Raw genomic sequence first — 14842 nt, forward strand, 5'->3', positions numbered from 1 at the left:
GGGGGGCTGGAAACTACCACAAAGAAAGGAAATACAGTTGAATTTTTTTGAGAATACATTTTTGTTGGAAGCAACACAGAGACCATAATGACCATAGTGTTGTGCTACTGCATCAACCAGAGAGCAAAGCACAGAGATGTTTCGAGCTACGCAGAGAAGGAGAATGTGAGATATAGATAATATATCAAAAATTTTAGACTCCCTCTCAGCATTGAAATAACATGCCCCACATTTGGTTTGTTGGGATCTAGTCACCCTAGTGACATGGAACATCACAAGGAAAATATGTGAGTCAACAACAGTGTGCTGGTATAGCTAAGCTGTGAGGAAGGGGGAGGAATAGGAAGAGGAGGAGGATGAATGGGTGAAAGAGACAATAACCGAAAGTGAAAAAAAAGAGAATGCAGAAGACAAAAGTGGGGAAAGGGAGGAGGAATAGGACGGGATACAGGACAGAGACGGAAATTAGGAGGAAGATGAGGAGTGATGAGAGGAAGAGGGGGGAAAAGAAGAGATAGGTGAAGGACATAATTTAGATGGAGAGGCCAAAAGAAAAGAAATGAACAGAGGGGGAAAAGACAGAGGTTGAAGAGGGAAAGAAGAAGGATAATGAGGGAGCTGAGAAAAGAAAAGATGACGAGGAGGAGGAGGAGAAGGAGGAGGAGGAGGAAGTGATGAAGAAAGAGGGGAAGGAAGTTAAAAGGATAACATAATGAGAAGCGGGAGGAATTGAAGGAGGCTGACGAGGAAGAGCAGCGGGGTCGGCACAAAGAGAACAGAAGGAGGGCGAGCAGTGATCAGGCAAAAAAAAGATACAGCGAGAAAGAAGAGGAGGACGAGAGGACGAAGGTGTGGGCGAAATCAGCGGGCGCCAACTGCGTCACGTTTGAGTTCCCAGACCTTCGACTTCTCAATTAACAGCCACCATTTTCACATAGCACACCTTTTCTGCCTTCACTATAACCACATGTTTACCCCTCTCACACACACACACACACACACACACACAAACACACACACACACACACACACACTCCCCGCAAACAAATTTACTTGTCACGCACTTGCACTTACAAGCATAAACACACACACCAACACACACTGCCGCCTCCCAGAATAAGTTGCTTGCTTCTAATTGGAGTGGTGTTTGTTGCGGAGCGGTGTTGAGCGCCGCTGTAATTGCCAGGCAGGCTGGTTGACGTTCCCCCGTCTCTTTATTTTTTAAGGGCCGGGTAATTAGGCTGGCTGGTTGTGCGATTGTGCCGCCGCCACCACAAGCAGAACAGTGTGAGGAGCGAGAGGTGGAACACGCGACACCTTAGCCGACGTCACAGACCGACCGTGGAGAGGAGAGAAGGGCCGTTTACCGGTGAAGGTGGGGGGCGCAGTCATGAGGTTTCACCAAAAGATACAGGAGACAGACAACACCTTCGCCACAGGGGGGTGGGCAGGTATTCACTCAGCTGATTGGAGAAGAGGAAATGAGCAGATTGTGTGAGTGAGCAGCAAAAGTAAACACACCGACACGCTGAATATAACTAATAATCAGACGGTTCCCTCCGGTTCTGCCGAAGCCAATGTGGAAGTGTCTTAAAACTACCATTCTCTCTATTGACAAGCAGATAGAAGTCTGATTCTATGGAAGTCTATGAGAAAATTACTCTACTTCTCTCTTAAATTATTCCCGCAGTAAACATTGTAAACACGAGTTTATGGTCTCAATACAGCATGATGTTCATTTCGTATAATTATGCTCCATTTAGATTAAAATAGACCATAAAGCAGAGAATGTTTTAGGGCGGAGCTTACTGTGATTGACAGGTCGCTGTCAGGTTGAAAAGTGAGATGAAACGGATTGACACTTCGGGAGCGATAACAAGGTCGCATTGTCAGAAATACTGTCTTCCTATCCACTCTCCAGTGCTAATGACTGGTTTATACTTTGAACGTATAAATTATGCAGGTAACCTGCTGCAGGTGTGCAACAGATGCTTCTAAAAAACAAGTGCCTTTCTGACCTTCCAGCCAAAAGCAGATGAAAACCAGCAATTAAGCGCTGGCTGTCTGTCAACATTTAGTCAACTTATAACAAAGTGCTTCAAGGCAACAAAACAGACTGCTGGCACGCTCGTCCAATTTTGGAGAAACAAAAAACATGATTCACATTTCATTCTCTTCGCTGACCTTTGACGTCCAGTCATTACAGTTGTAAGTATTGGCTTGGTGAGTTGCAGATCAAAAGACATCCCAAGTTTAACCTGGGCTAAGTTTTAGATAGTGCTGCATAATCATACTGATTGAAAAGTGACTGGGAGAGAAAAAAAGTAACCAAGCTACAACCAACACATTTAGGTTCAAATAAACCTGACTTAACTCACACTCAAAGAAACAACATAACCTCGAAGAAACAAAACTAGATCTGTTCGAAACAACTCTGGTTGAATACCAAACTAAAGCTTGACAAGTTTGTCAGAAGTGTGTAACCTACATGTCCCGACCTTTTTATAAACCCAAACGCGGCCCACTTCTCACCCGCAAATACACTTAACCCCAAACACAACTAAATATACTGTACACTACATAGATCCCTACAGAGATTCAAACTGACCTCCTTAACCACATCTACAAACCTTCCTATTTTCCTTTGGCCTGGCTTCTCCGTCTTTAGAATCCTTCTCCCAACATACCCGGCATCTCTCCCCTGCACATGTGCAAGGCCTCTCTCGCTTCCTCTCCAAACCACCTGAGCTGCCATGATATTCTCATTCCTAACCACGCCCATCCTCTTCACTCCAGAAGGAATCTACTCTTCTACTCTGCCGCCTCCATCTCCTCACCACCATCCTGTAAACCTTCCCTTTCAGTTTGTTGGTACCCTTCTATGTCGCAAATCCCCACCGACTCTTACACAGCCCTGCTCAAAGTAAAACATATAACACACACAAATAAAGGATCAAACTAGTCAACTAAACAACTCAACTCAATTAAATCTCAAGTGAGAGAAACCCAAACTCAACAGCTCACCACATCTCAGCATCGTCTTCGGGGAAAACATATGGAGCTCCGACTCGGTAGCGAGCCGGTCCGTCGAAGCAAGTGGCGCGTCAATCTCATGAGCTTTAGGGAAGAAAGAAAAAACAAACCCACTCCGAGTTCTAACAGACGCTAACCTTGAAATCACTGCCATTATTAGCGGAGTCATTATTAGCATTAGAAAAGCAAATGGGGCCAATAATATTTGCCATTATGGCTAAAAACGCTTATTAATCTCTAATCCGCACCACAATTAGGAGCATGCTTGGGTGTTTTTTTTGTTTTGTGAGCCGTTCTGCGACTCCTTGCCGGGGAAACGAGACAATTTAACAGCCTCCGATGCAGAAAGAGGGTGGGGCGGGGGAGAGGGAGGCAGCGGGGGGTGTTAAGTGACTGGCTCCTGCTCTCCATCTCTATTTTGAAAGCGATCAGCCGGGATGTTTTTTGTTTTTTTTGAGTGACAGGCGTAAGAGAGGCAGATTTGACTGGATAGAGACAAGAGGGTGGCGGCGGTGGGGGGGCTCGCTGCGTTGGAGCGCGTTATCTGTCTCGGTACAAGTGCATAAAATCAAATGTGGGGGGAGGGGGGGGGGATTATTAAAGCAACCCCCTTTTTTTTCCTCCGCTGTGAACTGTGACTTAATAAGCTATGCCAATTAGGGGAACAAAAATCAGGCATGCCATCGGGGCTGTATCTATCCTTTGCCCAAATTTCTCTGCTAATGCGTGAAGCTCGCTGGCAGAGGAGACCTCGCTGCTGTGTGTTCTTCTGTGTGTGTGTGGTGTGTGTGTGTGTGTGTGTGTGTGTGTGTGTGTTTTGTGTGTGTGTGTGTGTGTGTGTGTGTGTGTGTGTGTGGCTTCGACTTCGACGGAGAAAAGGAAGAAAAAAGAAGGAAATAGAATGTGGCACCAAAAAATCAAATGGGATGAAGCCTATTGATTTTGCGATCGTCTCTGGTGATATTCTATATTTATCTTATTGTCAACAAATCCTGTGCAGAAACCAACAAGCATTTTGTGTGTATAATAATAGCCAGATTTATGTTCCTCCAATGTTGTGTAAAAACTATTTCCTTTATCGCCACAAACTCTTGTTGTGTCTCACTTTGCGTACTTCTCTACCCTCAACGGTGATCATCGTTGATAGGTAGCGGAAAGGGGGGAGTGTGGCCAACCGCTGAAACGGCAACCGCTGTACTGTACAAGTTTAAAGTTATACTCATATAAATTATTGAATTATAAGTTATGTGTTTTTTTTCATCAAGAGCCAATATACTGTTTTCTGATAGAAGCCATTATCGGGTTCATTTATCGGTCTGAATTGAATTACTTCCGATATGGCGTGACGTCCGTGGCTGAGGTCCCCCGCCTTACCTTTGCTCGTTCCATCATTGTGGCCATTTCTTCTTTTCTTTAATCCTTATATTCTTCCTTCTTTCCTTTCCTCTCTCATTTTTTAAATTCCTTTCTTTCTTCCTGTCACTTTTGCTTTCTTACGTCCTTTCATCCTTTTTTTTCTTTCCTTTTCTCTCTTTTCTTTATGTGCTTTCTTTCTTCCTCTGATCTTTGCTCGTTCTTTGCTTCCTCGTATCTTTTACCCTTCCTTTCATTCTTCCCACTTTTTTTTTGTTCGTCCCTCCATACCTTCTTTCCCTGTTTCCTTTCCCTCGTTTCTTTTTTCCTTGTTTTCCTTTTTCGGCTCCCTCCCTCCTTCCCTTCTACCTTCCTCCCTTTCTTTGTTTCTTTCTGCTGACACTTGAGGAAACATTTCCTCCATCTCTCGTTGCCAACTTTATGTTCCATGGCAACGGGGAGGATGGTTTGCCCTCCCGCCCCCAAAGCCCCCTTCCCTTCCCCCCCTTCATTCCCAGCTAGACGAACCACACACACACACACACACACACACACATAAACACACAAATCTGTCAGTCACACATGTTCAAGCTCAACACTCATTCTCTCTATGAACACACACATCAACACACCTCAGTCTCCTTCCAACACCATTGACAGGGAGACAAACAGCGGATCTGAGAGGTTATGTGTATAAAAAAAAAAGAAGAGGAAAAGCACTCCAAGCAGCCAAGACCTGAAATAGACGGGTGGCAGCGGTTTTTGACAGACAGAGTGAAGCTGAACGGCTCCATCCAGGAGGAGATTAGACAAACACACACACACACAGAGTTTGAAGTGTGCATTATCTTTTCCAGGGATGATCCCAAAATAAAACGGCAACAATGGCCAAATCTCCCAATAATTAAAACGCCTAATCCACTTCCTGGTTGGCGATGACCGTGGGCTGAGCATGTCAGCCGGGGACTCGTGGAGAGATTGTGCGTTGTTTATGTTTAGACGCTTTTGTGGGGTTTTTTTATGGCGAATTCGTCGCCCCCCAAAAATACGAGGACTTACACGGAAGGAGGAGAGCGCTTCAGAACCAAAACAAAATGAAAAATGTATGCACAGCATTGTGTGAAGGATGTCATTTTTTACACGAAGACATGTTTGGGGGTAAAAAAACCAAAAGCATCAGATAAACCAAATCATAAAACCTAAAACCCTTTTTGATTCCTCTGCCTCTCCGCATGACTGACGTGTTATCTTTACGCGCTTCCATCCAGCCGCCTGTCTCCTTTATGTTCTAATTTTGACGTTGATGTTGTCTTCTTTAACCCTGTTTGGCAACCTCCGCCCATTCTGAAGATGTGTGGAAATTTCTGCTTAAAAGACGATTGGAGATTAAAAGAGATGATGTATTAAGTGAGACTAAATAGGCCATTGACTCGCTGCGATGTGGGAGGATCAGGCTAACTTTTATAAGGAGTTGCCAGCCTTTGGTTGCCAAAACTGAAATTGTGGTTGCCATTTTTAGTCCCCTTATATTTTGAGTAATTCAGAAACTATGTGGATGTTGTATGTGCTTTGCAGTTTAATTTTCCAACGGTAGGATACTTACCCATTTAGTTTCTTATTCCAGGTTTATGTGGTTCTTTGTCAGTTGAATCAATTTGTAATCAATCAAATGGCCCAAAAAGTAGCCCAAATTATCACAAGCCGTCCAAAACAATGTTTACCCACACAATTAAATAACGGGTAGTCCAACTGAGTAGAAAACTGCCCTGAATACAATGTTCACTTCCATTTTAGGAGTACTTTACACACATGGTTTACATCCGTGTGTGTTAACACCAACAACAAGCTAGAATAAAACTTCAAAATCTAAATGTTTTTTACTTTCTAAAATGTAAATAAATGTCAACGACGAATTCATTAAGAAATAAATCAATATTACAGATGGAAGGAATTTATCTCATGCAGGAAAATTATTATTTGATGTTTCCGGCTTCTCTGAATGTATTTTATAGTAGATAGTCATCAACCTGAACTAAACAAACACGACGTGGACCCCGGTTCAGTGTCGGCAGGTCCCAGTCTCTGGCATCGCCCCAGCTTTTAGAAACCACTGCTCTCATTGTGTAGTTCTATAGAGTTCTAATTAGCTGCATTCACAAACAGCGGCGGGCTCATCAAAATGCCGAGGCCTGCAGAAAGCCACAGCAGGGGTGAGCAGTGTGTGTGTCTCTGTATGTGTGTGTGTGTGTGTGTATGTGTGTGTGTGTGTGTGTTTTGCATCTTGTACATGCGGGTGTTTAGAAGTGTGTGCGAGTGTAATTTGTGTTTAGGGATGAGTGCATGCGCGTGTGTGACACCAGTGTGGGTTCCCGTATAAAAAAAAAAATGAAAAAGAAAGAAATACAACAATCCCAAAATGAAGACACGAATCGAAGCAGCAAACCGAGGCCCAACCGCCGCCACCGATTCGACAAAAGACGGGCCTTTTTTATCTTTCTTCTTCCCCAAAATACTAACATTTGTCGTCATTCCTCGCATTTGTATGCGCGGCACAGGAGCAAACAACACCACCGAAACCACAGAGCGCGAACAACAACCGCAACACGAAGCAGTAAACAAAGAAGACGTTTCGGCATCTCTCTGTTTTCCAGCCAGCAAACAAAATGGCTTCCAAACGCCGTTTAGATGCAAATAACATGAGCGACTTCTGTGAAAAGCATCCAGAAAAGGTTTCACACACACATAGTATAATATAATTTGGGAAAATACATGAGGTAACATATAGAAATGTACATCCAAGAAGTGGACAATCTGTCTTTTGTACAAAATAAACTAAAATACATACAAGATCTGTGCCATATGCTCATTGCAAATATTGTCAACATATAAGAACACTGTGGAATAAGTAAGCAACCTTTGCACATTAATTGATTCAAGCTGAACAAACGTCAACTGACAAAAACAGTTTGATTGACGAACCAACAAAAAAAAGAATAACTACGTCACCTTGTACATTTCTGCAAACCACGGAAACATTGAACGATAATAATAATAATAATCCATTTCATTTATATAGTGCTTTTCAAGATACTCAAAGACACTTTACATTATACACCGTAGACACAGCTACGGGGAGCAATGCAGGGTTAAGGGTCTTGCTCAAGGACACATCAACTAGGGCAGGGATTGAACTGCCAACCCCTTCATTGAAAGACGGGCATGCTAACCACTGACCCATAGTCGCCCCAAATGATGATTGTTTCCGAAGCAAATACACATTTTGTACATGGCTTGCAGAAACGCACAATGCCACAGGGTTAACGTTGTAAAGAGATCGGTTAGGTCAAGGTTCAACGAAACGTAACTCGGTTAAGGTCAGAAAGAAATATGACTGTTTGTGTTCCAATAATAATGAATGAGAACGTGATAACAGCGTAAATGAACAACAGTCTCTCTAAGCATATTGCAGAGTAGGTGAGTTTGTTGAATGCACTCATTGTAAGTCGCATTGGATCAAATTAAATGTAATGTAATATCTCTGAAAGGTCACTATTGGTTCGTCACTGTGATTGTGAAGTCTAGCGCAATGCACCAGGAATGTGTGCGTGCACGTATTTTTCAGATCAGCCACCCGGTCCACCGCCTCGCCGATCGATTACACATCCGCCACATATTGAGCCAGATATTGAGCCAGATATTGTGGGTATGGGTATTTACAGACCAACTTTATTACTCCCCGACATCCAGACTAAGTGGATGAAGGAATGAATGGTTTAGCGTTAGCGTGAAAAAGGGCTCATTGACTGACATCACGCTAACCTATATTGATCTAACTAATCAAAGTCAAAGCCACCATGTTGCACTACTAATGAAAACCAAACTGTGCATGTTTAACACCAATAACACGTGAACCAATCTCCACAACCCCCCCCCCCCCCCCCCCCCCCCCCCCCCCCCCCCCCCACACACACACACACACACACACACACACACACACACACACACACACACACAGGGACAAGGACAGGAAAGAATGAGTTCAGTAAATCAGAAAAACAGGAAGTCTTCGTCAGGAATGAACTCGAGCAACTGAAAAATAAACATGTTGCCCCAAAATACAGACACTTAATGAATCCCATCACCACCTCATGGCTGTGTTTTCAATCCCAACGTTCTTACGTCATTGTACGATGAGGTAAAGCGGGAACAAACATGTACAAACTACGCCAGCACACAGCACGAAGGTATGTTACGGATGATTTGAACACAATAAGCCTGGTGGCCAGCTATTTTAGGAATAAAAACAATAAAAATATTTTGTTAGCGGTTTTCTTTAGAGATCGACCTCTTTGATAGGAATCAAAGTGTCTGGGGCTGACAGACAGGTGCATTTTGAGAGACGGACTAACTAACCCAGTCATTGTTGCCGCCTCATTGTTTGAGCAACACGCAACATTCTTTTTAGCAAAGATTGGTACAAAAACCAGCTCAACAATATGGCCACACAGAGTATTCAAAGAATATATGAGCAAGTTACAGTGTCGACAAAAAAAAAAACAAGTCCTGCACTTTTTCTCCTCAAAATTTAAAGTAATCCACAAAGCAAAAACAGCATAACCCCCGACCCCAGAAAATGCATCTGCATGAACAGAACATGGTTACCCACAAGAAAATTCAAACAGCAAGCCAAGCAGCAGTGAGCAGGTGTGAGGGGAAAAAAGGGGGAAAATAGCACAGAAAAAAAGAGAAAGAAGAAGGAGAAGAAAAGAAAAAAAATGAGAAAGATGACGTACTTGAGCCGGAGAAATGTCCGCTCCCCAGGGAGGTCGGCCCGTTCTTTCCACTGCTAACAGGAGGGGAAAACATCTACAAGACAAACAGAGCGCACATTACCTCCGAGAGCACTGACACATCTCTACAGAAACGTCACAGCAGCCACACATGAGAAGCTTCATTCCAAAACGCCAGGACAGCATTTGGCTGGAAAATGTGTTACAATCCCGATAGGAAATGTCTTTAATGGTCACTCAATGTTCATTAATTTCATCATATTAAGAGCTTATTTTGTCCGGCTTTTAACATATTAGATATGACGTTTTGGAAGGAAACTCTTTGTGGATATTTACCAAGAAAACAAAAGGTCCATCATCACTAGGGCTGGGTATCACTGGGTATCATTTCAATACTAACACTGATCCGATACTTCAGCTTTGCTAACAAATCCATCATGTTTTATTTTGTTCCATAAGTGTGTTTTTCCTTTAACAAAAGGAGCAAAGTCTTCAAATGTCAAATATTTGTGCAAGTGGTTGGCTTAAATAAATTGGCATGATTTTTGATTGAAATCAGGAGAAAATCTAAATTAAAACTGAGCGAAATTATAAATCTGACCAAGATTTTACTGCCTGCAGAGGTGGACCAGGTCACTGTTTTGTAAGTCACAAGTCAACTCCCAAATCAAGAACAAGTCCATGGTCAGGTCTTAAATCATGACAGGTAAGTCAAGAGTAACGCTTCTCGAGAAATCCAGCAAGGACCACATCAAGGACAACAAGCAACAAGTCGCGTCCCAGGTCAAGACTTAGTGCATCGAGTCTCAATCAAGACAGGTACGTAATACATCAAGTCTCAAGCCAAGACATGTACTTAGTGCATCGAGTCTCAATCAAGACAGGTACGTAATACATCAAGTCTCAAGTCAAGACATGTACTTAGTGCATCAAGTCTCAATCAAGACAAGTACGTATTGCATCAAGTCTCAAGCCAAGACATGTACTTAGTGCATCGAGTCTCAATCAAGACAGGTACGTAATACATCAAGTCTCAAGCCAAGACATGTACTTAGTGCATCGAGTCTCAATCAAGACAGGTACGTAATACATCAAGTCTCAAGCCAAGACATGTACTTAGTGCATCAAGTCTCAATCAAGACAAGTACGTATTGCATCAAGTCTCAAGCCAAGACATGTACTTAGTGCACCAAGTCTCAATCAAGACAGGTACGTATTGCATCAAGTCCCAAGTCAAGACATGTACTTAGTGCATCAAGTCTCAATCAAGACAAGTACGTAAGTACTTTGTGTATCAAGTCCCAAGTCAAGACAGGAATAACAAGTCCATAGTCCAAAATCATCATAAGCAAGTCCTGTTTCCCATAAGAATGCAAGTCAAGTCCAATGGGAAGACAGGAAAGTCAAGTCCAAAGACAAGTTCAAACAACTCCCAAACCAGGTCAAAGTCCTTTACCGTTTGTGCTCTTCCGTTTGTTTTAAGCAACAGTCAGCATGGTACATTTACAGAAATAGATTATTTTATTTATATTTCCATCCATCCATCCATTATCACCCGCTTATCCGGGTGATAATTTTTTTTTTTTTTATATTTATATTTTCAAATTAATATGATCAAATTTAATATCCATCAATTACACTTGGTGTGTTATTTCTTTGAAACAGTTATAATCATTTGTAATTTCTACAAGCTTAATGTTTTTTTCCATGTTGACATTTGTTTTTATATTGACCACATTCTTTACAACCAATTGGGCAGTACTGAGAAACACACCTTCCCTTCCTGTTTACGCCGCCTCATCAGCTGCTGTCAGGTTGATTTAAAGAATATCAGAAAATGAAGAGTTTTTTTAATATTATTAAGTTTGATGAGGATATTGAGTCAGTCCAAGTCAAACAGGTGGAGTTTAAAGTCAGCAGTCATGACTTGAGTCCGGCTCTGGTCGAAGTCATAATACGAGTCCACACCTCTTGATGCCAGCATTCTGAATATTTTTTAATGCTTAATGCACATTTCGGTCTGTACTCAAAATGCATAGAGTTTGGATACCCGGCCCTAATTGTCACACCCACTCTCAGCTCAGACATGAACACAGATATGAAGAGTTCCTTTTCCAAAACACTTTGGGAACATTTTTTTGGGGGAAAGCAGAACGAAATCAAATCCTACATGCAGCATCTGTAGAAAATAAACAGGATCACTTAAATCACCTGCGCAATTTATCATGAATGCGTATTCATTCAAAAGTGTCACTTTCGCCCAAGTGTTGGACCGCTCCTTTTGGAAATGAAACACTTCAAATCTATTTCCTATCTGACTTAAACATATGAGATAATCATCAGAACTAGTTACCATCTGCTCTACACATCTACACTAAGATAAGCCCACGATAAGACAGACTGAAGATTAATACCGACTGCTGTTGTTTTAATGTGCGAGCTACTGTAAAGCCTCTCAAGAAAACAGTTCATCATCTGACCCCGATGGATGACCTCTGACAGCAGGCCTGTGAGTCGCCGTGTTTGATGGTGAGAACTCTCAGTGATATTCACTCTGAGCTTCCAACTTTCAAATGATATAAGCTTTGCTGGATTTACAGTTTTTAAGGGATTTCTCTTTTTTTCTCCTCGTCTTTTGTACGGACCACAGTAGCAGTAAATCAAACCCAGACTAAAACAATAAACAGTCGACATGTCACCTTTTCTGAATCCAGCTTGTGGGGTCTGGAAGTGCGTACGTTGGATACCGAGGGTTGCTCCCTCGCGGCCGCCACAAACAAAGAGGAAACGAACACTCGCGAGATGGGGGATCTAATTCTGACTATCAGCAGGTCTATCGATATATATCCCAGTCGAACCACTCGGAGCTGCGGGTGTCGGCTTGTGGGCGTGCAAAGACAGATGATCGCATAAATTAATGTGACCGACCTGCGTTTATAATGAGAGGAGACACGTTCTAGCTGCTGCTGCTGCTGCCCTCCTTTGTTTGAAGAAATATAATTCAAGACGGGCTGATTGACATTTTTGAAACCTGCTAAAATTCATAACGATACTATAATACTGTGAACTCAACAGCTACTAAATTTAGATTTTGTGATTAATTCTTTTTTATTTTTTTATTTGTACCTTTGTCCATAATTATTAACCTATAATATTCCTATATTGATCTGGGAGCATGTGTCTGCCTTTTTTTCTTTAAGGAGATAATGGTGTTACATACAATATATATATATATATATATATATATATATATATATATATATATATATATATATTATTTTCAGCTTTTTCTTTTATTAAAGGACAGTTAAATGATATTCCTATAATATTCGTACATCGTCTGTTGCAGTCAGTTATGAATTGTATTATATTTTTATAATTTATCATTGTCAGCCTAAAAAAATTCTAAAAAGTCACTATTGCAACATTACTATAATGTTGTAATAGTGACTTGAGAGAACACGTGTGCCACCAAATGGTGAGTTTACAGGGATTTGATTTGACTGATATACACAATAACACTTCTATAGGGACTTAAACAATGTATGTATAATACACGCAGGTCTAAATAGCAAATACAGCACATATTTTGTCTTAAAATATTCCTACAGAGGAGTTTTATACGTCTGTAGTTCACACTTATGATACAACAGCGTTCTTATTGTTTGAGCCATGTCACAAAAGCTCACAGTAGCAGTGCTACAATATTATTGTAGTGATCTACAGTGGAATATTGTGTTGGTTGTATTGCTCTTTTGAATTCAAATCTCGAATACACAATATTGAAACTACTTCTATAACACGCCTATACGTGGTCAGTTACAGTGTGAGCTGTGCTGCACCTCAACTGGGATCTTAGGTTTACAGCATTGACATCACAATAGAGATTAATAAAGGCACATTAACAAGGATTTTAGTGCCCGTTTTTGCATCCCGTGGAGCAACTCCTGTCTCGTTCTCTTAATAATGTCACACGGTCTGATAGTATATGTGCAGGCGTCAGCTGTGATCTTATGTGTCTATTGCATTCCACATTCTTGCAGGAACTTAAAATATTGCATGGGAATTTGTAGGTCATTTTTCCCAATGCATCTCTGCATCAATAGCCTCATTCCTGATATCGTTATATTCCTGCAGTCTCTCTACACTTAATTTCAGTTTTCTATTTCATTTCGTAGTGTTTTCTTTCTTTCTTTCTTACTCCTCCTGCTCTTCAGACTAAAGTTGCTCCCAGAGGAGAGGAGAGAGGCGCGCACAAAACATGGCCGAGCGTGGGGATGGGGGGGACGACACTATTTCCTGTCCGTCAAGTTCACAACACACAGGCTGTTCCTTTAAACCAAATAACACACACAGACACACACAGACTCGGACACGCACTCACTCACACACTCGCGCGCGCGCACACAAACTTTCAAACAGTCTGAACAGCCTGCTGCGGAACATTTAGACCGCGCATAGAAAGTGTGACACATATTTCTCTCTTTTTCGGCTGCATGTCTCTCTGTCTGTGTGTGCGTGTGTGTGTGTGTGTGTGTGTGTGTGTGTGCGTGTGTCTGTCTGTCACGCACGTTCGTTATTCTACATGGAGCCTGTGTACGACGCGGTGTGTAGCGCTTGTGGCAGCCTTGAAACACTGACACACACACACGCACACACACTCACACAAATTGATATATATATATATATATATATATATATATATATATATATATATATATATATATATATTGTTTTAACATGTTCTAAATCATATTAAGGGCAGAAAGAGCAGGTTACACATGAAAAGTAAAAATGAATGAATAAAGGACTTAAAATGAGATACACTACCATGGATGTTGGGAACATTTTCAAATCGCTGTTTCGCATCTATAAGACAACAAAATTACCAATGCAGCATCACAATTCTCCGCATACACACACAGAAATTAAATTACAAAAAAATAAGCTGAGAAAAAAATAATAATAATATGCACAGACTTTCTTTCTGCAAGTTACTCAAAAAAACAGTTGAGTGTAAATAAGCATGTGCCGTGCAAAAGTCATAACGTTATAAATTGTAAAACAGTGGTCGCTGTAAGAAGCCCTACAGGACCCGTTCATGCTCTTGTAGCTGTCAGACACGAGTTATTATATTCATATTTACGCGGAGAAGAAGGTCCGTGTCCCTTACCGCGCTGAAATCCAGTAAGTCGCTCAGCTCCTTGTCGGTTCCCAGAGCTGCCATCCGCTGTTGATGATGCATTTTTTTTTTTAACAAAATCGCACGGACCCTATAAACAGGTGGGGGGGGGGGGGCAAATGAAGAGACAGAAAAGGACAGGTAGGACAGACTGATAGATGGAGAGACAAGGGGAGGAGGGGGTGGGGGGTGAGGGGGGCTAGAGGAGAGAAGAGGAGGAAGACCTCGGCTTCTTCTTCTTCTTTTTGTGTGTGTGTGTGCGCACCGCTCCCGGATCTCTCTTTTCCTCCACAGCGAAATAAATCCAGTAAAAAAAAAAAAAAAATTAAAAAACAACAACAACAACCTCGCTGCCTTCAATTCTAGTTCATCCTCGGAGCGAAGAGCTCCGCCGCGGGTTCCTGGTTTGGCAGCAACAACAAAAAAATAAAATGACAGGAAAGAAAAAAGAAAAAAAAGAAAAAACAAGGGGGACCGCGCGACC

The 14842-nt window shown here is 41.8% G+C and overlaps 1 protein-coding gene across 6 annotated transcripts in view; it reads right to left on the bottom strand.

Annotated features, from left to right (window-relative positions):
- The window catches only part of LOC117740040 (transcription factor 4-like), a 203984-nt gene extending 189471 nt beyond the window's left edge, over nucleotides 1–14513 (bottom strand). For 2 of the 6 annotated variants that reach the window (XM_034546162.1, XM_034546170.1), the window contains exons 1-2: nucleotides 14350–14476; nucleotides 9180–9252 (exon numbers count right to left, since the gene is read on the bottom strand). In XM_034546162.1, the coding sequence (XP_034402053.1) occupies nucleotides 9180–9252; nucleotides 14350–14421 (145 nt within the window). In that variant the 5' untranslated portion in view covers nucleotides 14422–14476. Of the gene's footprint in view, nucleotides 1–9179; nucleotides 9253–14006; nucleotides 14046–14349 lie in introns of all 6 variants that reach the window. The other 4 variants (XM_034546168.1, XM_034546163.1, XM_034546164.1 and 1 more) reach the window with 4 other exon arrangements.
- Between the last annotated feature and the right edge of the window lie 329 nt (nucleotides 14514–14842).

Source organism: Cyclopterus lumpus, chromosome 12 (genome assembly GCF_009769545.1).
Source record: "Cyclopterus lumpus isolate fCycLum1 chromosome 12, fCycLum1.pri, whole genome shotgun sequence".
Classification (NCBI taxonomy): Eukaryota; Metazoa; Chordata; class Actinopteri; order Perciformes; family Cyclopteridae; genus Cyclopterus; species Cyclopterus lumpus.